The 25945-nt window shown below is 40.7% G+C and overlaps 1 protein-coding gene across 4 annotated transcripts in view; it reads right to left on the reverse strand.

The window, feature by feature from the left end:
- COL4A6 (collagen type IV alpha 6 chain) overlaps positions 1 to 25945 on the reverse strand; it is a 143399-nt gene that overhangs the window by 31054 nt on the left and 86400 nt on the right. For all 4 annotated transcript variants that reach the window (XR_012044712.1, XM_072876683.1, XM_072876684.1 and 1 more), the window contains 16 exons: positions 23190 to 23324; positions 20964 to 21008; positions 14942 to 15058; positions 12338 to 12406; positions 10834 to 10869; positions 10344 to 10406; positions 9656 to 9691; positions 9480 to 9521; positions 8669 to 8761; positions 7544 to 7597; positions 6073 to 6132; positions 5101 to 5145; positions 3805 to 3858; positions 2423 to 2492; positions 1585 to 1695; positions 605 to 754 (listed from right to left, as the gene is read on the reverse strand). Coding sequence is in view for 3 of the 4 variants with exons in the window: in XM_072876683.1 (XP_072732784.1) it covers positions 605 to 754; positions 1585 to 1695; positions 2423 to 2492; positions 3805 to 3858; positions 5101 to 5145; positions 6073 to 6132; positions 7544 to 7597; positions 8669 to 8761; positions 9480 to 9521; positions 9656 to 9691; positions 10344 to 10406; positions 10834 to 10869; positions 12338 to 12406; positions 14942 to 15058; positions 20964 to 21008; positions 23190 to 23324 (1180 nt within the window). In the remaining variant the exon portion in view is untranslated. The remainder of the gene's footprint in view (positions 1 to 604; positions 755 to 1584; positions 1696 to 2422; positions 2493 to 3804; positions 3859 to 5100; positions 5146 to 6072; positions 6133 to 7543; positions 7598 to 8668; positions 8762 to 9479; positions 9522 to 9655; positions 9692 to 10343; positions 10407 to 10833; positions 10870 to 12337; positions 12407 to 14941; positions 15059 to 20963; positions 21009 to 23189; positions 23325 to 25945) is intronic.

Genomic DNA, 25945 nt, shown 5'->3' on the forward strand with positions numbered 1-25945 from the left:
TCTCAAAAATAAAACAGGCTGTTTGAACTCAGTTTACAGCAGAATGGTGAAACACCAGGTTTGTGTAAAACCAACCCTTTTCATGTAATACTTAATTTCTGAGGAAAACAAAACAATGCATAGTTAATCCGATCAGGGCATCCATACAAATGAAAATGTAAAAATAAAATCACATTTCCTTAGGTCTGAAAATTGTCTCTTCAGGCATCCTATCTGACTCCTGGTACCCCAAACACCTACTCACAAGACTAGACATTTATTCCAGGTGCTCATAAGGTCATGGTCTATTTTAATCTAAGCCAGTAGGAGACTAGCCTAGAACTTCAAAGTCCTCTGTGTCATAAATTGTGTCTACACAACCTTGTGCTTCAGTCTCTTAGGCTACCACTCTAACAATAATTAGCTGTATTTTCTTACTTCAGAGGGGTGGCTGCTGATATATATATTTAAGGTTGTGAGTTACAATCACAATGAGGTGTCAACCAAACATTTAAGGATTTACAGATGAATAATCCTCACTGGCAAATAAATAAACATATAAATGATTATTTGTCTTCTTTCACTCTGAATCCAATATAAAAATAGATGTTAAAAATATACATACGTGGTGAACCAGGCAATCCTGGTGCTCCTGGCAGACCCGGTAAACCATCTCTGCCGGGAGTGCCTGGTAATCCAATCGTTGTTCTTCCTGGTTCTCCCACTTCACCCTTCACACCTGGAACACCCGGAGACCCTCCAGGGCCCTTTCCATCTAGACAGCAATGACACAAGGAGCAGCTCTCCAGCAGCAAATGCATTCTAGTATTTTTAATGTTATGAAAAGTACTGTTGTGCCCAGAACTGCAACCATGTTAGCACAGAACAATTTGTAATTGCACTCAAAGGAAAACTTCTAATCAGAGGCACCAACTGGCTCCCATTTACACACTCCTTTGGTCATCCAAAAAACTTCACAGGGCTGCATTTAAGTCCCATTGATCAGCTAGACAATTAACTATGTAAGACTGTGGTTTATTTATTTTCTGATTTCCTTTGAGTGAGATAATTTCCTTAGTAGTCCCTCGTCTCTGGATCATTGCAGGCCATGACTTCACAGATGACATTCAAGTGAAACAGAAACTTTCAAGTGAGATCTTTGATGGGACAAATGGGTTCCACCTACAGTGGGTTTAAATAGCTAATCTGTTAGCTCTCTATTGCAAATATGAAAACTCATTAAAAAAATAATTTTCAAAAACATTTGCTATTATTTAAAATGTAGGAAAGGTTCTGACAATCCACACATTCAAAATGGAAATCAAACAACCAACCTCCTGTGTACACTACTACACCAAATATTCACACCTGGGCTGTAATCATTGTGGGACTAACTCTGCTCCCAAACCAAGTCAACATACTTGGTTTCCCTGTGTGTCATCCCTGCCTCCTATGTCTCATGCAGCAGTCTGCAAATCAGCCAGCTGAAGGAGCAGGGAGAGGCTTGCTCCAATACCTTCACCATCTCCAGGCCACTACCCAGAGTCTTCTCAGCAACAAACACAGAAAACAGCCTGCTAAGGGCACTGTTAGCAGCTGCTTTACCTTTCTCCAGGGCTGGAAACCCTGGAGCTCCTGGAAGGCCTGGTAAACCACTGATCCCTTCATCTCCTGGAGGACCAGGTATTCCCACGTTTCCAGGGTCACCTGGGGCACCTATTAGACAAAAACAGAAAAACAAGGAGGAAAATCTCATGAGAATTTCTGCTGAAAGACTCTGTTCAGTCAACTGCCCTGGTGGCCACTGATCTCATTGACAGCAAAGGTTACAAAGCCATTAGCAGTAAGCTTGTTAGTCAAAGTTAACAATAATGGGAAAAATTCCTCCTGACTTGTTAGAGGTTGTTTCAAACTTGACTGCATGTGAAGGAGGAAGAACAGGAGAGATCATACTTTGTCCCCTTACCTTTATAGCTTTAGTTCCCATCCAGGCCTCATTCAGCTGTAGCGTTATTTAAGCTCATTTTCTCAAAAATATTCTTACCACATTGAACGACAAATAATAGCAGAATGACATTCAGAATACCCTTTCCAAGCAACACAAGGAAACCATTTTTTCTTACTACACTGAAGAAAGACACACAGGTAGACACACAGCACTTCCTTGTGCTGACACACAGTCAGCCTCCCAGGCACTAAATTTCATTCTGCCTTGAAACACATCATTCTGCAATGTGGGGATGAAAGGTTTATTGTAAACTCAAGTCATAAAAATGGGACCAAACGTATCTGTATGCCAACAACACAGAAATTAAAGGAAAAATAACAAGGGATGGGTTAGACCAAATACACAATGTGGAAAAGTGGTAAAATATATTAAGAAGGAAAGTTGGGTCAGAAAAAGTGCTTTAGACGAGTTCCAAAACAAAATGGAAACGTGTACCTGAAATGACTACACCTTCCCTGTCAACAACGATAGGAGGGCCTGGGGGACCGATGTCACCTAATTCACCCTGTAGAAGAAAACACACACATTCAGATGGGTGATGGAGGGGAAGACTGTATTATGGTAGCAATGTCTGTGGTCATTCATTGAGTAACCATCATTCTTTGTCCTGGTGAAGAATTCACTTTGTTCTTCTGCTATTCACAATCATCTGCTGTCCTGACTTACCTACTTCCTGTCTGATGAAACTGATGGCTGATAAAGTGTTTGCTACTATCCAGCTATCCTCTGAAGGCATCCCATTACCTCAATAGGAAGCACGGACGTGTATATACCATGTGTACCGGATACCAGTTATCTTATCAACATATTGACCAACATCAGGTAGATTGTATTTGTTCACCTTGTGGTAAAAGCAACAGAGATGCTAAGAACATACCCATTTTTAAAAGCATTCATCACTGCAGCTATCTGTTGCCTTGGAATCCTGAATTTCAGTAATAGGAGCTTCCAGGAAAATGGATTCCTCCATAACCTCCATAAAATCAACCAGGTAGAACAAGCAAGTTGTGACAAACTGCAGTATCATTCCTTCCTCTCACCCTAACACAGTATCAAATCCCCTTTGAAACAGCAAGTGCAAAATCTGACTGTTGTCCAAACTGCCATCATATTTATAACATAAACACCATGCAGCGAGCCAAGGCAATGCACACCTTGTTGCTTCTTCCAGTAATACTCCTCTGTGCATAAACCTGTACTACTACTTCTTCCACGTGCTCTGCACAAAAAGCCCTTCCATACTTGCATTTCACGTGTCTGCCAATCATATACCAATCTTGGTGGCAGATAAGTGTTTTTCACAGCAAACTACTACCCAACCATTTTCCACTCAGTTTCCAGATGTCTGACTGCCCAAGTTGTGAGATACTCAGAAAATGTCTGCTATGCGTTGCCTATCTCCAGTATGAGAAATTGAACACATTCTTTTCAGGCTTGTCAATACTTGTAGATCTGTGATCTAAGACTTCAGCTAGCCTTGGCAACTATCTTAACATCTACTTACTTCCATCTAATCTTGCCTCAGTTGCCCAGTAAGTATGGCATTGGTGTAAGGATAAAGGAGACCAGAGAGACTACACCTACAATTCTAAGTCAGGAAGTCACATGAATGAACATTGTAAAGGTATTAAAATATCTGAGTGTTCATAGTTCAGCAACCATTCATTTTTATCCTTAACAATAAAGTAAATGAGGAACTGAAACATACTGAAAATTACAGAGGTAAAGAAGAGATTTGACTGGGGCAACGATACTTACTTATTCATGCAAATATCTTTTAAAAAGCAATGCTTTAGTATTTTCATGTGAGAAGTTACCTTCACGCCTTCGACTCCATCCAGTCCTGGATAGCCTGGAACACCTGGATGACCCTGCAAAGTCACACAGGGCAACACTGTTAAACAGTGAGACAATAAGACTGGCATTATTTGTTAGCTGAGACATCTGCAGTGTCTGGACTTGAATCACAAACCCAATTCATTGTCCTACCAACATTTGCAGAAGAAATAAAGAGAAAACTGATGGCATCAATTTCTCAGCACTCACAAAATACCAGAGGTCCTTTAGGTCTCCTTGTGCTGTAAAGGTGGTGAGAACTTGTGAACAGGCATGAGGGTGTCCAAACCAGGAGGACACCTTGGAGTTCTCACAGAACCGTAGAAATACTTGTGGAGTGAGGAGTCTAAAACATTATTTTCCTTGTCCCCCACATTTTCCCCTCCACTCTGTTCCCCCTCCAACACATTATTGGCACCAAAACATTTAAAGTGATACTGGGAGAACCAGCTCTCCAGCTATCCATTTCCTGGTAGCATTCTGAGGGACACCAAAATTCCCCTTGTGGGTGTGTGACTGGAAATCTACACAGAAGTGACCTACTCTTCTCTATTGGGTAACACATTCAGCCTGGCCCAGTATGGACTGCATATCCCACTGCCACTGCAGACAAAATGGGATTCCAAGAGCTCTGGAGCAGGGAACCTTAACTTTAAACCTTGCCTGTGATTCTGAAGTCTTGGACAGCTGTAGGCCCCAGTACAGCCCAATCACAGTATTGTTGAGAAACTTGTCATTAAGGGCTTGTTTTTAATCATATAAGTTTAACATATAGATATGAATTAGATTATATTGGAGATACCATCACCTTCAGTATATCTTCAGTATATCTTGAAAAGGACATACATAAAACAAAATATACAAGAAAGTGACTGAATTCCAGGCTGCAAAATGAAAACTGTAATTCTGAAAGTTGCTTTCTTGAACAACTTCCACTACTGTATCTGCAAGTGGAAGTGCTTTAACACGTTTTCAGCCACTTGATCACCTGGCCTTTTCCACCCCCAAAACGGGAAAAGTGGAAGAGCTCATTGTTCCAGGAGGGAATGTTACAATTTCCAGTCTGTGGATGTGGTCCTCTGAATACATAGGGATAACCAGAGAGACAGTTAAAGGGATCTAGAGTTTTACATGGAATTTCTAGTTAGCTCTCACTAGTTTAATAAGGCAGGTGCATTCATCCATCAGAGAACTTGGAGCCAGTAGATAAGGAAGTCAGTATATCTTAAGATGGCTTCTGTAATTGTAAGTACAGTAAAAAATAAAAGAAATTTCACCTTTCTCCCTGGAATCCCATGAGTTCCATCCAGTCCCAAAAGACCCTAGAACAGCAAAAAAACATTAACTGTCAGAGGATCCATCGCAGTCTGGTCTTACTATATCAGGCTCCAAATACCTCACCGCCAAAGAATGAAAAGGTAAAATTTTCAAAAGGAGAAGCTACTACTGATTTTCCATATCTCCCAAATACTAACAATCATAATTGAAAAAATTCAGCAGAATAACTGATAAAAGCAGTCTTATCTTCTTTAGCCATTGTCTTTCTAATCAGCGGTCCAAGTTAAATAAGTCATGGTGTCTCAACTTACTAGGAAGTTAGGTAGGTAGTTTGTAATTATAAAGCCATGAAACTTAATGCAATCAAGACTTCCTATCTTGACAATTTATTCTGCACATGCAGAACAGAATGCCTTGGTCTGCCTGTTGTGTATAAGTACGTCTCTGCAGGGTCATGGTGGTTTGAAGAATCTATAGCTGGTGTGTGACTGAGCAGGCTGTTAACTCCCACATTCATTGACTAGTTAGACCAACATCTATTGCCAGCTTGCCCATTTCTTCCCCATATATCTATCTGTGTTCTCTCTTGGGTGGTTCTGGCAGTGGTTAAGAGCTCCCTAAAGCCCCTGCAAGGCCTCTTTATTATCTTCATTTGGACCTCCCGCAAGCTTCCTTTTCTGTGAAGCTTTCAAAAAAACTGGAAAAACACAGGCCCTGCAGTATGAAGACCTCCACTAAATACTTCCGTATGATTTTGTTGGACTGCCTTGTGTGTATACATCTTTCATCTCACCTTTAATCTGAGACTTTACTGAGATAAGACCTATCTATTGGTTCTGTTGTTGTATGGCTACTATGGGACCCAGTTCTATGTCTGAGACTCCTACATGCTTTGGGAATGCTTCTGTTGATGAAAGACCCACTTCATGTGTTTGAGAACAGGCATTTAAGGACTTTGTAAAGTTACCTACCCTGCCACCCGGTAAGCCAGGCACACCTTTTTCTCCTTTTTCTCCAACACCTCCAAAGCCCTGAAGAAAAATGTAAACATTAAATCTGTGACCTGTTTGGAATTGAAAAGCACAGCCCTAAGACAAAATGAGCACAAACCCATCTATTAATATAAACAGTACAACAGCGAGACAAGGGTAACTGACTGTTTCTGTTGGGACTCTTTTGCCCCAGAAAGAAAACCTGTATCAACCAGACTTGGAAGTATGTACAGTACATTATCTTCTCCGTTCCCCATGACTTCCATCCATTTAAACCACGGCACATCTCTCAGTAGCAAATGCAAGTAACCCCATGCTATAAACAGCAAAGTCTGGTCACTACTGCTCTGTATTGTATTCTACATTTAGAAATTATTTCAAATATAATTTCTTAACAGCAGCAGCTCAAGGGAGTGCTCAGAGCACCCTTTTTCATTTCTAAAGCCCAAGAATGACACAAAACTAGCATTTTCACGCTCAACATTTGGAAATGTTTGGTGGTTTTCCCAGTCAGCAAGAAGTATCAACTCCAAGATAGAACAGCAGGATTTAATTTCAGCGAGAGTTACAGTAGTTAAGCAATTTTCAGGCTTCAATATTGAAATATCTTATGGTTGTGGTTAAGTTCACACATATGTTCAACCCCACCAGCTTCCATGGGCCTCTTGTGATGCATAAAGCTAAACATGCACATAATGGAACATGTCCAGAAAGGCTAATAACAAACTGTGCTTCATGTACAGGTTTTTCTTGCATGTCTTTCTACTAAGAGCATCTGTACATTGAAGAAACTGGCAAACAATTTATCTTATTAGTCAGAAGTTCCACAAAATATTTATTCCCTAAACTTATCTAAATAACCTGTGTTTACAAAAGGTTGTAAGCTGGGAACTAGCTCTCTGGAATCCAGGGATAAATTGTTCTTGATTCATACAGAGATGCTGCTACACATTCCTGAGTTTATGAGCACTAATGTTAAACAGCCCATTTGAAAACCGGATATATATAGACAGACAGAAAGATCTGCATGTGCTATACATCTTTAAAGTAAAATAACAAAAAATATATTTAGACATAATTAAAGGGAAAAAATAGGATTTTTTTTAAAATATGCCTAGTGCACTGTGGGACATCAAGAAACGCTGCCATCAAGTGGCCATGTAAAGGGTATGTCTACTTGCAGGTCTCTGCCAACTGCAGATTACATATACTGAAATTATGGCTGCTTTGTAACGTCTGTAGTAGGGCAGCATTATCTTCTTTGAATCTCCAGGACAAAAACCCTACCATATTACTGTTACACTCTTCAGAAAGTCTTGTGGACATTTTAATCAGATTTTCAAAGTACTCTGGTGCCTAGAAACTCCTGTAGAGACCTTGTGAGCTATTCAGAGTGTTGAACCATCTAACCCATATTAGGCACATATTAAAAACTCTCCTCTGTCCTTACCGGCATGCCAGGCAATCCTTTGTCTCCAGGGGATCCTTGAGGGCCTGGCTCACCCTGACAAGGGAAAGAGGTAAGCACAATAAATTGCTGTGCCCGTGAAAGCAAGACTTTCCCCAAACCACCCATCATACTCCTGACTCCTAAAGTAAGGCCTTGTAATTTGTTTGTCAGCAAGTATACTTGATTTGTGTCATCATGTGCCAGATACCTCTCAGCACAGTATCTCTCAGCACAGTGCCAGTTCATGCAACAGATTGTCTGTGACCACTTCGCATGGCTTCAAAGAGCACTACGTGGGAACTGTTGTTCTACTGTCCTCTGCTGCTAGAAGTCAAACTAGAAGTATTTCATATCGTCATTTAGGGATTTGGAAAATGAACAGTACTTCATGGAAAGCAGCAAAATAACACATGATGAGATAGCATAATGTCTTCACAATCCTGCTTACAAATTCAAGAGTGAGCCAAAAGGAACGGCGTTTGTTTGAATCTCACCTCACACTAATGTAACTCCACCAAGCAAGACAGTATCTCTCATGACTTATGCAGGGGCTTAGGCAAGCTCACACTGGGCTTCCAAACCAGCCTGTATAGGTCCCAGATTAATTCAGTATGTCTAAATTTCATGCGTGTAGAGAATCTTTAACTCAAGATCCATACCGCTTTTAGAAAAACACTGATGAGCTAAATATGTATCTCAGTAAATGCCAGGATAACAAAGTAAAGGAGAGAAATCTGATTATTTCAGAGTAGTGTGCATCATCATCAAAGCAAAAGAGCTGGAGCTTTTTATTTATTTTTCTAAATGGATTTGTTTTTTTTGCTTCAGTTGACACAATTTCACAGGTCAAACAGAAACAAACTACAGTTCATTTATTTTTAGGATTAATGATGAAAACCTTTAAATAGCTTTCAGATTTCTCCTTCTGAGAGGTATGTATTCTCCAGTGGTCCGCAATGCTCTGAGCTAACAATATTTTTATTCAATAGCTGTCTGGCAGATTAAACTAGTACAGAAGATTATTTTGATTTGGAAATATAACAGCCCTTCCTGTCCAGTAATTTCATTCAGCCTCGAATGAAGGAGCATGGGGACGGGGAGGGTTTGTAAACTGAATTTACAGACCTTTTCTCCTTGCCTCCCTTTTGGAAATCCCATGAATTCCAGTATTCCAGTGGATGGTGGAGGACCTGGAGGGCCAGGCAGCCCTACATCGCCCTGTTGGCAAAAGAGGAAGCTATTAACATAGGCAGAACATGTTTGATTTCCTATGATAGTGGCTTGCGAATCAGAAAAAAGCCACTCTAATTATACCCCCAGATACATAATATCTGTGTGCCTGCATGGTGGCTCAGGAATTTGGTCGTGGAAGTCAAAAGATCAGACTGAAAATTAAGATGAACAAAATGCATTAAATCTGTTTCTGCAGCAGCAGAATCAAGTCCCAAATTGAGAACTTTGAGAAGCCCCATTATGCCAGCATAAATTCTCACACAGACTACAGGACACCCATTTAGGATAGTGAGACTATAAATTACACATTGGTTGACCCAAAGAATATTATGAAAGCCAAAAAGAATGAGGTCAGTAGAATAATTCAATACAAGAGGTGAGGGTCCAAAGAAACTGACAGACAGAGATTCAAAAGATGTCGAAGGACCTCATGTCTCGATAACCATGAAAATACTACACTGAACTGAGATTTTCCCCTTCCCCTTCTTCATCCAGAAAAAGCTCCCATCCTTTTTTTGTGTACCAACGGATAAGGAACCAGCAAGACTCTTTAGTATTTGGACTGTCAGTCAGTCCAAGAGAAGAAAAGAAAAAGGAAAAGAAGAAAATGCTAGAATCTAGCCACTTTCCAGAGAATCAGGCTATGATGGAACACTAGAGTATTATTTCATGCTCTTTCCATAACAGAACAAGTTTCACCTACCTTTTCTCCTTTCTCTCCTTGAAAGCCTAATCCCATGTTACCCTAGGAGAGAAAAAAAACAATGATGAATGAATAATAAAACAATAGCAACAACAGCATCACTATCTAGGCCCACAGCACTGTTAAAAAAGCCAACAATCAGGTGTAGAAAGAAGACAGGAAAAGTAGGTACTTACTTTTGGACCTGGTGGCCCGGGGGGACCCATTGGACCCTAAATGTGAACAAGATCAAGATTTTATTTCTTTTGACTTAATTAGGATGCACACAATTGGAGCAATGCCGGGATCTGCAGTGGTACCTGAACTTTCATCTCTTGCCCCCAAAGCAAAAGTAACTGATACACATGATCTTCAAGTCTTCACATCTATAATAGACAGCATAGCCCTTTGGTACTATGGTTAACCAAGAGCAAACTTCAATTTAAAAGCAACAAACATGTAGTTCATTTTTACCTCTGCTCAACGGAAACTCTCTTGTAGTAGCTTGAAAAAGCAACTCTTTAGCATATTTCATGATGACAAAGGCTCCAAACATCCAGAGGTCAGCATATTCCCTCCAGTCCCAAAATGAGGAAGTGCTCAGAATAGTATAACGTAGTGTTTGTAGACAGCACGCTACGGCTTTGCCGGAGCCCTCATTCATGATTGCTGCTCTGAACACTGGTCCAGAGAGAAGCCTTCCCTCTTGCGGTTAGATTAAACTATCGAAGTTCAAGCTTGCTATGCTTGAAGTCAGCTGTGCTCAGTCCTTTAAGATGCACACACACTTTTGCTCATTGTCATGACACAAATACAGACAAGGAGGGAAAACTGCCAACATTTTGAACTGTTCTATCAACGAGTGCAACAGTTGAGGTCTCTTACCTGCAAACCTGGTAATCCTATAGGGCCTGCAGAACCTATTGGACCTGGAAAACCTTTTGAGCCCTAGAAGAAGAACATAGGACAAATACAGAATGTGTAGCACTTACCCCATCAAACCCCAACCAAAGACGAAGTGAGTCCCAGGAAACATTAAGTAATATCCCCTAATTAAGTATGCCAATTTAAATACTATAACAACTCATTTAATATTATTAGATGTATTTTGAAAATCAAAGTCACAGAGTTCAATGGCAGAAGGGAGTTTGATTGAAAAAGGAAAAATGGAACAGATAATAGCAAAAATCTGACTACTTCTACCATAAGGTGGATCCACTCATACCATTACAAAGCTGGAATTGCTCATGCTACTGGTGTCACACATGTAAATACATGGCCCACTAATTTGAAAAGTGTCCTTGAGAACCAATACAAGAAAAATTACCTACTTAATATTCTTTAAAATCATTATTCCCCAAATTAAATAACTTACAGAAATTCCATCCAGTCCAGGAAGACCATTTTCTCCCTAAAAATTATAAATGCATGAGTAAAAATTACACTATGTTATTGCAACAAACTATAAGGAACATTAAGTTTTGTATAAATAGAAATATTTCCTGTTAGTTAATATTAGATCAAGTGTAAATGGGAAAATCTTTTGACACCTGTGCTTCCATATTTAAATTGGGTAATGGAGATTCCAAAACTCCGGAGAAATTACAGCCATTTTATTTATGGGTAACAAAAGAAATTAAAGTGGCCTGGAAAAAAAATTGTATTAATTGTAAAAACACTGGAAAATACACTATAAAAACTTTCATTACAAAACCACTTAAAATATGTAAAAGCATATCAGTATTGTATCAAATTATTGGTATTTCCCATAAATACTGAAGTAAGTAAATAAAGATATATTTAACTTTTATCAATTTATGAGTGTATATAATGTGGGTAGAATTTTAGAAAAGTTCTTAATTTTGACCAACAAAGTCAGTGTGAGGGGCGTTACGTGACAGAATAAATTTCTTAATATTTTCAATATTTAATGAAAGGTGAGGCTGCTAAATATTGCTGAGTTCAGTACCACAAGAGGTACTGAATCCTTTGTATATTTATTCCAAACGTAGTACTTCTGGCAAAAATCAAAACCACGGTAAGCTGGTGAGTGTTTGTTTCAAGGCAACAAAGAACCAAATCTTTTACATGAGCATATTCAAGAACCTATTCACTGTTCTGAACAATAAACTGAAATTGTCTATCCATAGTTTGTATTTTCTGTACAGGAAATAAAATTACAGACTTGATACAGACATTTCAGGGTGAGGTCCTTATTAAGTAGAGTAAAATCCTGACTTCACAGCAGCAAAGGATGGAATACTATGAGTGGGATATGATATTCACGTATTTAAACCAAGAATATGACTGATTACTTACTAGTACCTCCCAGTACAAAAAACACTGGGAAGCAGCTGGGATCTCACAGCAGAAATCTTAACATGCTCTTGCGAGTTTCCTGAGCTGTTATTTCATCAGACCTGGCATATGCAAAGTTCCGAGTGTAGGTGAAGGGCCCCTCCTTTGCTACATCTGCATCTATAAACACATATGCTACCTCATATAAGCCAGGATAAGCTTACAAGAAATTCCTCACATCCACGGTCTGACACCACAAACGAATGGTGCTAGCTCTCCAGAGACAAGTGAAGGACCAGCAACTACGCTGAACAGTAACAGGATGAGCAATGTCCCAGCATCCTAGTATGGGATGAACAAGATCTCTGCAAAGACCAAGCAATTCCAAGTTCTGAGAGTATTCTGTGTTGGTTTTAATGAAGTTGTTATAAGGCCTTTTTCACAGCTCTGCATTCAGGCATACCCAGGATACCCATGTCTAACATCATGAGCAACCTAACCTGCAGCATCAGCCCTGCAACCTGTAGAACATCAAAGTGTTTCTTGTACTGCATTTTCTCCTATGTGATGACAAGTCTTACCTTCATTCCTTTAAGACTGCCTTGAGCAAAAACAGGTTCTCCTTTAAGGCCTTTTGGGCCAGGACGACCCTGATTTAAAAAAAAAAAAAAAAAGTAAAAAATAAATTTCTGGAAAAAATACTGATTTAGTTTTGAAAGAATTTATATTCAGCATAATGAACAAAGCAAACTCCTGGCTCCAGTAAACTGCAAAAGTACCACTACAGCTTTGTCAGCGCAGCTGTGGTGTTATGAGAACTTAAGACTTCCTGCGGCTTTCAAAAAACAAGGTTCTGCAAACATTTTCTCTGGTATTTTCCTGTTTATATTAGATTTCCCTTTTATTTTAAGGCTTTGACAACTTTTAAGATCCTCTTTGAATCTGTTTGACATGGTGTAAGCCTCCTGCTCATATGCATATCAATGCCATCCAGAGGGACCTTGACAAGCTAGAAAGGTGGGCCTATGCGAACCTCATGAAGTTCAACAAGGCCAAGTGCAAGGTCCTGCACCTGGGTCGGGGCAATCTCAAACATGGATTCAGGCTGGGCGATGAGTGGATTGAGAGCAGCCCTGTGGAGAAGGACTTGGGGGTACTGGTGAATGAAAAACTGAATATGAGCCATCAGTGTGCACTCACAGCCCAGAAAGCCAACCGCATCCTGGGCTGCATCAAAAGCAGCGTGGCCAGCAGGTTGAGGGAGAGGATTCTGCCCCTCTACTCTGCTCTGGTGAGACCCCACCTGCAGTTCTGCGTCCAGCTCTGGGGCCCCCAGCACAGGAAAGACATGGACCTGTTGGAGCGAGTCCAGAGGAGAGCCACGAAGATGATCGAGGGGTTGGAGCACCTTCCCTGTGAGGACAGGCTGAGAGAGTTGGGGTTGTTCAGCCTAGAGAAGAGAAGGCTCCAGGGAGACCTTATAGCAGCCTGCCAGTACTTAAAGGGGGCCTACAGGAAAGATGGGGAGGAACCCTTTATCTGGGAGTGTAGTGATAGGACGAGGGGTAATGGTTTTAAACTGAAAGAGGGTAGATTTAGATTAGATATTAGGAAGAAATTTTTTACAATGAGGGTGGTGAGACACTGCAAGAGGTTGCCCAGAAAAGTTGTGGATACCCCCTTCCTGGAAGTGTTCAAGGCCAGGCTGGATGGGGCTTTGAGCAACCTGATCTAGTGGAAGGTGTCCCTGCCCATGGCAGGGGGATTGGAACTAGATGATCTTTAAGGTCCCTTCCAACCCAAACCATTCTATGATTCTATCTCTTGTTTAACACTGTTAATCACCACATTTTGTTTAGAATCAATGAGAGAAAAAACTGGTAGACTGCACGAATCTTCTGAAAAAGCTGCCATTATAATTCTAGATTTACCCAATTTATTTTAATCTTGATCATCCCATCCAATTTATCTGAGCTGATTTCATTTAATGGCCAACTTAATTTGAAATGGGTTGGCTGATCCAAGCAGCTTTCCTTGCCAAAAATGTAATTCTACAAGCATTACAAAATAGAAATTTGAGCAGCAGGTATGAGTAAATCAGTTACTTTAGAAAGCAGTCCTTTAATTTGATCTTATTGCTTCAGCATTTTTCAACATCATATGAATTTCAAGTCTGGATGATGTAAAGATGCCTTAGCACAGTTTAGACGTGCTGAAACAAATGGCATTATTTACATCCACCAGCTGTATCTTCTTCCTCCTCTTCATGTATGTGTGCAAAGGAGTTCCATTACATGTATGATTAGTCACACGACCTGTGCTTGTAATATTAGGCTTCGAATGTGAACAAATATTCAAATATTTGTCAAATATTTTAATATCAAGTCAAATATTTTTTGCTTACCCTTCAAAAATAACTATATACTTTTATAAAAGTCTATAATTCCCAAAAGCTTCTAAGAGTGGAATTCTTATAACTAATCCTACCCACTTAAAACAGAGTGTAGAGTGTGACCCAGCTACCTTCACTTCCTCTACAGTCAATGCAGAAAATCGGGTATCTCCAAAGACAATTCATCCTGAAAGGTAGAGGGGGAGAACTGCTCTCACAAGTACCAGTCTCTGTAAGAGGGGAGTCCAGGTGAATAGATGAGACACCCAACTTTAAGGCTAGATAAAACTCCAACCTGGTAGAAAAGTGGTTTCAAAAGTAAAACACATACCCTGGAAAGTAAATCCTATTGACACTCAGTGAGACTGAAGCTTTTGGCTATCTTAAGACCTGAAGGAAGGCATCCAATATTTGATGCACAGACTTGAACACGTGATAACATCCTTTCCTGAATCAGTATCCACTAACTTGAAACGTGCCAGGTAGAACATTGGAAGATGTTTGACACTTCATGGTTCTTAAAAACTTTATCATGATTTCTTCTGAGTTACCTTGAATACTGCCAGTGCCAATGGTATAACTTGGTGTGGGAGCATACTGAATTCACAGAATCTTCATTTTATCCTCAGAGTGGAATTTCAATAAGAAAATTATCCTGAGCTCTAACAACGCTAATAAACTTAGGGTTATTAGAGTTCTTCCTAAGTACTTGGGAGTTACTTTTCCAACAATGGCATGAAAAGCAAATCCTGGCTTAGTGACTACAAAACACCATATTTGAGTTGGGACGTACAGGCAGCCCAGGTAGGCCAGGAAACCCATCTGATCCAGAAACACCAGGACTCCCAGTGGTACCATTGCAACCATCAAGGCCAGGCAGACCTCTAGGTCCAGATTGCCCAGGGTGACCCTGTGTAAAGGGGAAAAAACAGAGAATGACTGACAGGATGCATTATTTTATTAGTAATACTGTCCCCAGAAAACTGATATCTTCCAAATGGCAACACAAAACAAAAGAAATGCACAACTCCCACTCAAGTTCGGTGTGTGGCAGACTGCAACAGAACTAGCTTCTTCAGCCAGCATTGTTTATCCTCCCCAAAGCTTAAATCCTCGAACATTGGCTGCATTAATTTAATTACCTTTTTCTCCAAGGGATAATTTTCTGAAGTACATAACTTGTGCATGAGTAGGTCCCGAAAGGGCAATACTCATCCCACAGCAGTCTGAAATATACGGCATATAACACAGTGTAAAACAGCACGCAAGGGTGCACCTGACACCAGGAATGGAAGTTGCTCATGTAAAAACAAGGGCAGAGGCAGACTCAACAATACTGAGCATTTATAATTCCAATCTGCTTAAAGTTTCAGTGACTTCTCTTCCTGTCCAGTGTGGATTCTTTCCTTTAATAGTTCAACAGATGTTACAGCTCCAGCATCAGGCCATTCAAGCAAAACAGCTTTTCTTGTTATATTAAACTTAAAACCTTCGGCAAAGCAGCTGGGAGAAAGACCTAATTAAACTAACAGCATTTAAAGAAAGTATTTGTAATGGTCAAGTATTAATCAAGCAGAGTAGAATACAATTGCACCTAATTCTGATTTCACACTTCTTTTGCCCTGGTGTAGATCTCTTTATTTGACTGGAGTTTACTCAGCATGGTACGGGTGCAAAGTAGATCAAAGTTTGAGACTTTAATTACTTTTTCTTCAGTGTTATATGGGTATGTGTAGGCAAAACACAGAAAGGCAGAACTGTCAGTCACACTACCCAGGTTTCAAGCAGCTCCTTATTCTATCCTCCTTTTCATAGAAATGAGTTCTGTGTCACTCAGAGACAGTGTTTTGTGGCAGGAAGAAAAATGAAACTTATGGAGATAGTATCAGTAACTGACAGTTCTCTCCCTCCCCTCTGTACACCCTGATCTTGACTCATCCCAAAAGTACTTTTGTTTGATCCCAAAGATTCATCCTTAAGATATGGCATTAAACAAGTTATGACTCACACTAGGAAAGTAAAAAAATAAACATAAATGGAGATAAAGCAGAACATTAACAATCCTTCATGCCTGACACTTAAAACAAAACACATATGTGTTGCTAAAGGTCTTCCCAGTCCAAGCCAATAGCATATGTTCTGACCAAACTCAATGAGAACTTTGCAGTAATGTAAAGCCTTTTATCTAAGGATCTTAAAATGCCTTGCAAAAATGTGGGAATGCTATAATCTTCATTTTACGGATGAGAAGCTGGAGGCACACAGTAGCAGAGTGACTTTCCCAAGGATGCAGAGCAACTTAGGCCATAATTACATAAATACTCAATACAGCTGATCACTGGTCTCAGCTGCTGCCAGGAGGGCCATCGCATGCTCCTGCTTACACACGCCTACCTCTTCCTTGTGCTGGCATAAGCACAGGCAGAATAGGCGAGTCAGAGCAGGAAACCAACACAGCAGAGAAATAACTGTTCTGTTTCTTAATGGGGTTAATTTTCAGCCAGATGAGTTCCTTGGTCCAGCTCATTTGGCAACTGCATTACGATTTGTGCCAACAAAATGGAGAAAAGGGGAGAGAGCCCAGATCTGCTCTCTGTCAGTCAATAAGGTGCAAACTGAATGAACGTAAAGTGACGTAATCCTGTCACTCCACTACAGGATCAAGGCAGCTCACCCAGACAAGTATAAATTTGAGATTAAACAAGGCCCCAGGATATGGAATGAAATAATCCCAAAGCGTTAGCATTAGGCACCACTGCGTACATACTACCAGTTACCCTGATGATCAAAGTCTGTTTGTCAAAACACCCATACGTGGTGTGCAAGCAGGGACTTGCCAGGCCCTGGTAAAGCAGCAGAAGAAAGCTGAAGCACCAATTTATTACCACTTATATTTGTCTCCTAGAAATTATTTCATTTGGTTCCCAAAGCTGGAACAAATCAGGGCAACCCACCCTCCTCCATCCATGTGGGATGTCATAGGCAAGAGCAGCAAGTCTCTGACGGGACAGGCTGTGACTGCAGAGGGAGGCCAAGGTGGTCAGTTTCTACCAGGTCATTCACTTTGTTTACAGCATCAGCAAAACCAGAAGCTATGTGGGACAAGTGCACATGTATCTGGTTACAACATAAGGTGACCAGCTGCAGGGTTTAGTGAAGCTGAACAGCCAACATCTGCCCCTCAGAGCTAGACAACAGGGAGCCAAGCTGCTAAGCCTTTAGTGCTGGCCAAGAGCCAGCCCATGGCAGGCAGCTGACTGGTGGCCTCATGTCCTGGGAAATGCTTTGGGTGAGACCTCCTGACTCTTGGACCAACACAGTCTGTAAGTGGCCCAAAAGATTTTGGTATCCTCTTAATAGGTGAGAAGGGCTCACAAAGAGACGACATGAAGTATACTGACCACAGTGATTTCTTATGTGTACTAAATAAATCTGTGGCCCTGTCACTTAATCCCATGGCATCCATGTCTGTGGTTCGGAGCCAAAGCATGACACAGACTGACACACACGCGCACACATACACATGCTGTCTCTTTTGCCTTAGGAAAAATATCCACAGGATTTCCTACTTTCTAGCTAATCTGCTATCAGAGTTTGCAATGTTTTGTTTTGAGAACCTTACCTGAGGAGATACTGAGCACCCACAACTGACTTCCTTGAGAGTTGTAAAGTTCTGGCTTAGATGAACCTTTTCCTCAAGGATTTAAAATACTGATTTAAAGAGCTGTTTTGACCTGAAAAATGGTGGTTAATAGTTTCACTGCTCTTACCTCCTTTAATTCCTGTTTTGGCAGATGTGCCAATTTAGCACAAGCACCTCAATTGACTAAGGCAGAAGAGTTTTACAGGCTTTTCTTATACATGATAGGGTGACTAGTTTACAGATCTGAGTTAAATCACAGGCTGGAGAGATCACTTGTGCTCTCTGTTCTCACAAAAGGAGACATTCCCTGTGAGACAGATAAGGAAACTTGAACTGTTCATCTAGGCCCTTGCTTTATCTGACTCTTGCTCGTACACTAACACTGTGATCCCAAGGGGCCTCTTTTCTAAATCAAACAGCACAAAGGCAACCCCAACAGGAGAGCTCAACAAATATTTAAAAACAGGGAAACAAATGCAATTAAGGGTGAACACAAAACTAATTGAATAAGCAGTTTCATGGATTGCTATGGCAAAGTGGCCTTTTTACAGCCATCACCAAGTGCTTGCGTTTCCTCTAGGAGGGTCACAAAATAGAGAACTTCATGTAACTCTATGTAACTCTATGGCCTCTCCATGTAACTCTAGCTTTCATGGTACAGAAAAGGGCTCACTTCTCATAGAAATATTTCCTTCTAGAACTCCTTGGACAGTTCATGAAAAGCTATATACATCCCCCGGCTCCAGTTCCAGCGTTTGCCAGAGGTGTCCTTGAATCTTGTCCTATAGGAAAATATAAACTTCCCGAGTAGGGCTAAGGATTTGAGGGTTTCTTCTACAGTGTGACAAGAAAGGCTAGCAATAAACGCATGTAGCTGCTGTATTTACTAGGTTAAAGGGATTAGTCAGGCCAGCTGCAACAACATAATTTACTTGCCACCAGCATTCCCCAAGGGAACTCTGTGGAACACCACTTCCCTTAAGGTCAGTAGTGGGATTCCCCTCTGAATCATAGCCTTGCAGTCCTTTGGCCATGACTAAAATGTACCTGCCCACGCTAACATACCTGCACACTTCAAAGAATCTCTCTTCCTATGTAGATGTTAATTCTTGTGCAGAGATAGCAATATATTTTTGCTTCTCTCTTACATGTATCAGCACACACATGCTCTGTCCTTTGCTCTGCATTTCACACATCCATATAATGTGCATATGTTCGTATACATTTCACAACAAACCTAAGCTACTCCCTATCCTGAAATGCAGCTGGCAAAAGTATAAATATTTTCTCAATCAGTGGTGGTTGCTATTTTCACCCTAGAATTGAAGTATTTATCTCAATGGCTAGAATGTAAACAGTATGAACTAGTTTCCCTTCCCCCTTTTTCTGTCCTGCAGTTGTGCCACAGAAGAGCCACAATAGTGAGCACTTTGCTGTTCGTGAACAGCAAAATCTGCCTCTCTCCCATTCGCCCACCTGCAGAATACTGTAAAGCAGACAGAGTAGATGTGCATATGCTGGAGGCTTTGAATCCTCTCATCTACCTCCCCTACTCTCTCCTTGGAATGCCTGTCACTGCCAACTACCTGGCAATAGCTGTTGCTGTATCTCTGCCTCCCCTCATTGTTGGGAATCCCCTTTCTCCAGAGCCTCATCTGAAAAAATACCCTGAGAACAGCATGTTCCCACAGTGTGTTCAATTAAATTAAGTATTATGGGAACAGCTTGTTCTCTTCAGAGCTAGAGAGTTGGCTGGTGGGAAAAGAAAAAAAATAGCAGCAAGGGAGTAGAGCAGGAGAGAAAACAGGCAAGGATGAGCAGAGGGTGAGAGAAGAACAAGGGCCAGGAAGGAACTGTAATCAAGCAAGCTTATTTACAGGGCCAACTGTGCATTTTCAGCCAATCTATCAAAACAATTCAGTTTTTGATAGGAAGTAAAGAAACACAGCTCAACTGTTGGAGCTCTTGGCCAGCTGAGGAAGGAGGGAAGATTAGAAAGAGCATGAGTATAGTCTGAAGGCACAAGGATACAGAAGATGGAAAAACGTCATCAAGGAAATAAAAAGAATTCTAATACCAGAAGGACAGAACAGGATGAGCTAAATACTGTAGAGAGAGCAAGGAAGTTTGGGGCAACTTCTAAAGCTGGCCCAGCTAAAACTCCCCTGAGGTAAAGTGTCTGTAAGACATCTTTGCAAAAATCACTGGGGAAAACCAAAGCAAAAGAAAGCTGGTCAAAACACTCTAGGCACATAGTTTTTTGTATGGTAAAGGAAACAACTGTCACTAGAATGTTAAAGTTCTAGTGAATGAAATGAAAGTTTTAGTGAAAGAATGAAAGAAACAAACAAAAAATTCCTGATGGTCAGGGAAAGTGGTTACCTACCCCTATCACCTGGAAAATGCAGCAATTACCTCTTTCCTGTCTTAAGTTTCTCAAAGGCTCAGATCTAAACCGGAACTAGCACCTAGTGGAGAAGCAAGGATTCTGGAGGGCCTCAGCTCTGATCACTGTTTTCATTCACATCATAGCAAAAGAAGATTGAGGGAGACCTGATAACAGTTATCACATACAAGAAGGCTACTACAAAGTAAAAGGGAACAACCTGCTCTCTGTGTCCATGATGAGCAAAATGAGAACTAAGAGGTTTAAACTGCAGAAAGAAAGACTGAAGTTAGGCATTAGCAAAGCTTTTCTAACAGAGAAGTTAGAATCTCCATCATTACAAGGTTTTAAGAACTGGTTAGGAAACACATACTAAACACATACTAAAATGGCCTGAAGCACAGCTCGTCATGCCTGTTTGTTTGACTGTCTGAGGTCCCTTTCAATTCCCTAAGTCTATGGTTTTATGATACAGTGTTTTCTAGACATGGTGCTGAGAGAACATGGTGCTGAAATAAAAGCTTATCAATGATGCAGTGGATCCCCATGTAACTCAGGCTCACTTCCTGATATGTACCAACTTCCTATCATCCCGTAATAGGATCCAAACCTCTTACAAAACAGCATGGGATCACCAGGTAGACTAACAAACACTGCCTTTTCCCTCCAGAGAGAAGCAAGCACTTGCAAGATACACTATGCATGTGCTAAGACAGTCTCGTTGTGCTTACGTGCTTTTGGTTGTGACTAATGTCTGGTGATTTATATTTACATATGCAAACTTACTGGGATCCCGTTGATGCCTTGAAATCCTGGAACTCCCATTGGGCCCTGAAGAAAAAGAGTACACATTATATTTCACATAATCAATCTGTATATTTTAGTTACCTGTGAGATACTTTTCACACCAACATTTTCAGTCTTGGACTTTAGCTTTGAAAACCAAAAGGAGCAAACTCTCTCATGCAGATTCTCTCTGACCGCAGGGGTCAGTGAAGATAGGAACTGAGCATCTGAGCTTGACTGGATGCCAAATGAATGTTTCAGGAATGTTTTAATCAGGCAATTTAAAGTAAATATATAATCTCCTACTGCACATCTGGGGAAAACAAGATGCCAGGAAAATAAACAATACAGTATAAGCCTAACTCTCAGTGTCACACTTGACCTACCAAGAGTTTCAACAGGACTTACGGGTTTTTCTCTCTATACTTGGATAGCACCACCCAGAGATATGCAGACCACTGTACTAACTTCAGACCACCCCTGGCTGAGTTACAAGTAATTACTACTTTGTTGGTTCTACTGCTCTGCTCTGGATAGTAGCAAACCAGACTGTGTAAGGAGAATATCCAGCCTAAACTGCTTTTGCTTTGGAAAAGTAAAGTATATTGCTTCCACGAGGGATAAAGAGATAGAATCTTACGCATGTTGGTACTGCATCCATTTCAATAGATGAAATGAAATTGAATCGTATCCATTTCAATGGATAGAAACAGCAGTTCTGGAGTAAAGAAGAGATTTTTTTCAGTGCAAGTAAATTGGTTCCAATCATTAAAGGCCAGTTCCTATCCTGGGTTTCTGTGTCTTCCAAAATCCGGGTTTAATGATTTCAGTGTTATCTGCTAGAATTATGAAAATGCTATCACTCATATCAGCACTCAGTCCTTGTTTTGAATCCTCCATTGCCTTTCAGATGAATGCAACACCAAAGCAATGACTTTCATTGTCATCATTTTCAGTTTACTCGGTTCTTTGTCTTATGAGAAAGGTGACTAGAACTCCAACGTGTTGACTAATATTAAATGAGGGTATAACTGCAGCATATGAAAGTACAATTGAGATTATTTTCATCTAGCTAGCTCACCTATCAGTAGCTGGGAAAACATGGAAGACAAACTCTGCTCTGCAGGTCCTGGTACCTAAACTATCTGTTTTTTTCCTATTTGCACACATGACCCGAGCACCTTGTATCAAGGAGACTGGTAAGCTGCTCTGGGATAGTCCCAGAATGCAAGCCCTTGTCCTGATGTCCCAGACTTCCTTCAGATTTTAGAAACCAGGCACAGCATGCAGGACTTCCTCTGTCTTTTAAGCTTTCAAGCTGTTGTCCTTGAAACATTCCTTTTGTCCAACTGCATAGGCGTGAGAGTAGGAATCTCACCCCAGTCCTTGCAATATCAGACTTCCCCATTTTATAATCCGTTACATAACCTCTGTCAGGCTACGTGGTGGGAGCATATACACCGCTCTGGCCTATGCAGTGGGACTCAGTGAGTCTTCTGCATGCAACCCAAAACTCATGATGTGAACACATGCCTGGTGCACAATGTAAGCTTTCCTTAAGGTGAACTATCCACATGTATCTGTTCTTTATTACTGAAAGTATTTTTTCATACTTCCATTCATTCTTTTGCCTAGCTCCAAACTCCCCTTTTTATACTTCCTTCCTAAGAGACAGCAGAACAGATCCTAAGGGCATTAAGACATTTCTACGTCTGCTGTTCTGCCCAGTCTTGCACACTGCATTCATTGACACCCACACTTTATGGGTTACTGCATTTAATATGACATAGTTTACGATATTCTTTCTGTTATAAATAACTTTGCACCTGCAAAACTGAATTGCAAGTTTCATTTAGTACCCATTCCTTTTGCTTTTCTAGACACCAACTCAGGATCTTCTACACAGGAACCAGCTCCAGGTCTCCCTGAATGCAGTGTGCTTAGCACCCATCTATCCCTGGGCATTGGAAGTGACGGACTACTTGCAACAGCAACACTCATTTGGCTATGGTTCATCTACCAGGATGGCTACAATGTTCAGCAGCTTTAGGAACTGTATTCTCATTCAAAAATTAAAGCAGGGGATTCTCTAAAGATACTAATGAAACGCTGTTGTGTTCTTACCCCTGGGCAGATAGACCAAGATTATCTTTAGTCATTCAAAAATATATACAAGGCCATAGATTTATTGCAGGGACAGAGAAGAAAAGTCACTGTTGAGCCTACCTTGTCGCCTTTCTGTCCAGCTGGTCCAGGGGGGCCCACTGCTCCTCTCTCACCTTTTGCTCCTGGCAAACCTTCTGGGCCAGTAAATCCAGGTGCACCTATCGGTCCTTGAAGCCCAATCGGTCCTGGTCGACCCTAATATACAACAAAAAATAAGTCAATGCACCATGTCCACAAACTCTTTTGCAATTACTCTATCCAACTCAATCTTTAATGCAATGTGATACCTCTCAGGGTAGTTAGGACATCCTAAAGTTTTCCCTGTACATTCTCAGATAAAGAGTTTTTAGAGGTTATTTCAGGTAAGTCATGAGTAATAGTAAGAAATCTCCCCTTTTCCCTGGAAGATTTATTACTACCCATATTGCTGTAGGAAGGAACAGGGGAAGACAACAGCGTTTTGAGATCAAACTGGCTGCTGCTTCTTGAGTTTGCACCTCTGTATTTCCAAGCTGCAAAGTGCAAAAAGATTTTGCTTATGCTTCAGATCAAGCATAACAAAAAGATAACACAAGATGCAAGAAGTGCATGGGTCACACCCAGTCCGAAAGCACACTTCAGACTATTTGGGACTAGTAGAATGGTTGGCTCCAGATTGGGATTGATTCCACTGTGCTCTCCTGGTTATCTTATAGTCGGGGTGGGGATTTTGATTTCTCGAGCACAAAGAGAAGGGTGCAATGACTGAGCATTGCCCGAAGATGGCAGCCTTTTCTACAACTGCAGAGATTCCTATGTGACTGATGAACTTCCATTGTTCTATCACTACATGGATGTGCAGAGTAGTCTGGCACTTGTTTCTGAAACAAGCCAATGTTTAAGAGATTTTGCTGTGGGTGCTCTGATTTTTTATTAGCCTCAGAAGCTGCCTCTTGGCAGCTGAACGCTTAACAGAATTTTGTGTTAATATCGTTGTACTTTTCATTTGGTTCATTTTGAGAGAATCTGAAAGAGACCAACAGAGTCTAAGGTCCCAAAGTATCAGTAGAAAATGGCAGTTTAGGACTATGCTTTCTACTGACAAGACAGTCAGTGGATTACATGAAGTTATCCATGCAAAGAATCAAGCCTTACATTAAAAGATAAAGAATAGAGGAGGAAGTTAAAAAAAAAAAATCCTCCTCCTTTCAATTCTCCTCTACACTCATGTCCATGGTAGTGTGTTTCCCTTCTATTTCCCTAACTCCTTAAAACAGCAGAAGGAATGCAGCTCCCTGCTGCAAGTGTTTTAGTAATCTCAGCTGGAGACATACAAAGTCCTGAGTCCAAGCCTTGGCAGGTAAAAGACTTTACAGTTAATTTAAAAATGCATTTTTTCATGTTAATAATCAAGCAAAGTGAAACAAACTGCAATTGATTTTAAAAATTCTTTTCCATTTTTAGTACCTGTTTAGGCTAAAACATTTCATCCGATATTCCATGTTTCTTCACTACTGGAGCAGTTTTCTTTTAAAGTGCAGCAGTTCCCCCGTGTCACTTTTTCTGTTGTGAATGTTTCATCCCGGCCTTCTAACTGAGGTCAAGTGCATGTTTTGTATTTCATACCTTTTCTGTCTAGACACTATCCATACTGTGCACTTCCAGAGGCACTGACTCCTATCTGAAAAGGCTGTTCTGTTGACTATTTTTAGCTTTCTTCACTCTGGGCTAATTATCAATGGAATCCTTTATATTGGGAACCATATGATCATAACATTAATCCTCAAATCTTCAGTGGCCCTTGGCAACTGTACACAACAAGGAACATGTTACAAAAATCCCATGCTTTGCTCTCACTTTCAGTCTCAGCTTTAACTTTTTAATTTCCTATAGTCACAAGCTATTCCGACTCTTTCAGGCAACATCTCCCTTACAAGACACAGGTTGCGGACTGTCTACCTCAAGGCAACACAGCAGTGGCGAGACATACCCTAAAAATGGGCATGTTACTGTTATAACCAGCCACCGCCCACAAAAGCAACAGCATCCAAGAGCCCACCAAGGTTTCTAAAGAAAACACACTGTGAATTCCTCACTTGTTTGAATTGCTAACACTTCTGTATTCAATTAGCTTGATTGCCTGGTTAATGACAGTGTTTTACAATGACTGGAACTGATAGGAATTAAAATTTTAGGAGGCCTTTGTTTTGCTCTGCTGCAGGTCACTTTGAGAAATATATCTAGATGAGACAGTAAAGACCAGTAACTACATGTTCTGCTTGTGTTCAGTTCTGCAGCTCTCTGACAGAAGAAGTAAACATGTTTTCTGTGATTTCAGGGCCCATAGGTAAAAAGCTCTCTTTTGCCTTAGTGCCCTACAAGAAAGATTTTAACAGCACTTGAAGATTTTGTCCAGTGCCCTAGAGTGTCACTAAACCATAAAGACACAGTAAAGTGCTTCTAATCTCTCTGATAATGTGATTATGCTATGATAATCAGGCTCTCAACAATTCCTACTGTTTCTTTTGAAGTCTATGTGGATGGAAATCATGTTTTCTATGCTGAAACAAAGGACTTGCCTTCACTGCTAAAAAAGCAGCATTTTTCGTCACTCAGTAGCACTCCCATGAACTGTCCCAAGATAAAAGCATTATAAAGAGCAGGCACTGTAGTGTGCAGGAGCAATTCCAGGATAAAAGCACAATGAAGACTCAGGTTTTACCACAAGGTAAACTTACAGGGTTCAACACCAGGTGGAACTACTGTTTGACCTCAATGAGTTTACCTTGTGGTAAAAAGTTAAGTGCCTAGTCTTTACTGTGCTTTGGCATCAGGAT

Source organism: Ciconia boyciana, chromosome 12, assembly GCF_034638445.1.
Source record: "Ciconia boyciana chromosome 12, ASM3463844v1, whole genome shotgun sequence".
In the NCBI taxonomy this organism is placed as follows: domain Eukaryota; kingdom Metazoa; phylum Chordata; class Aves; order Ciconiiformes; family Ciconiidae; genus Ciconia; species Ciconia boyciana.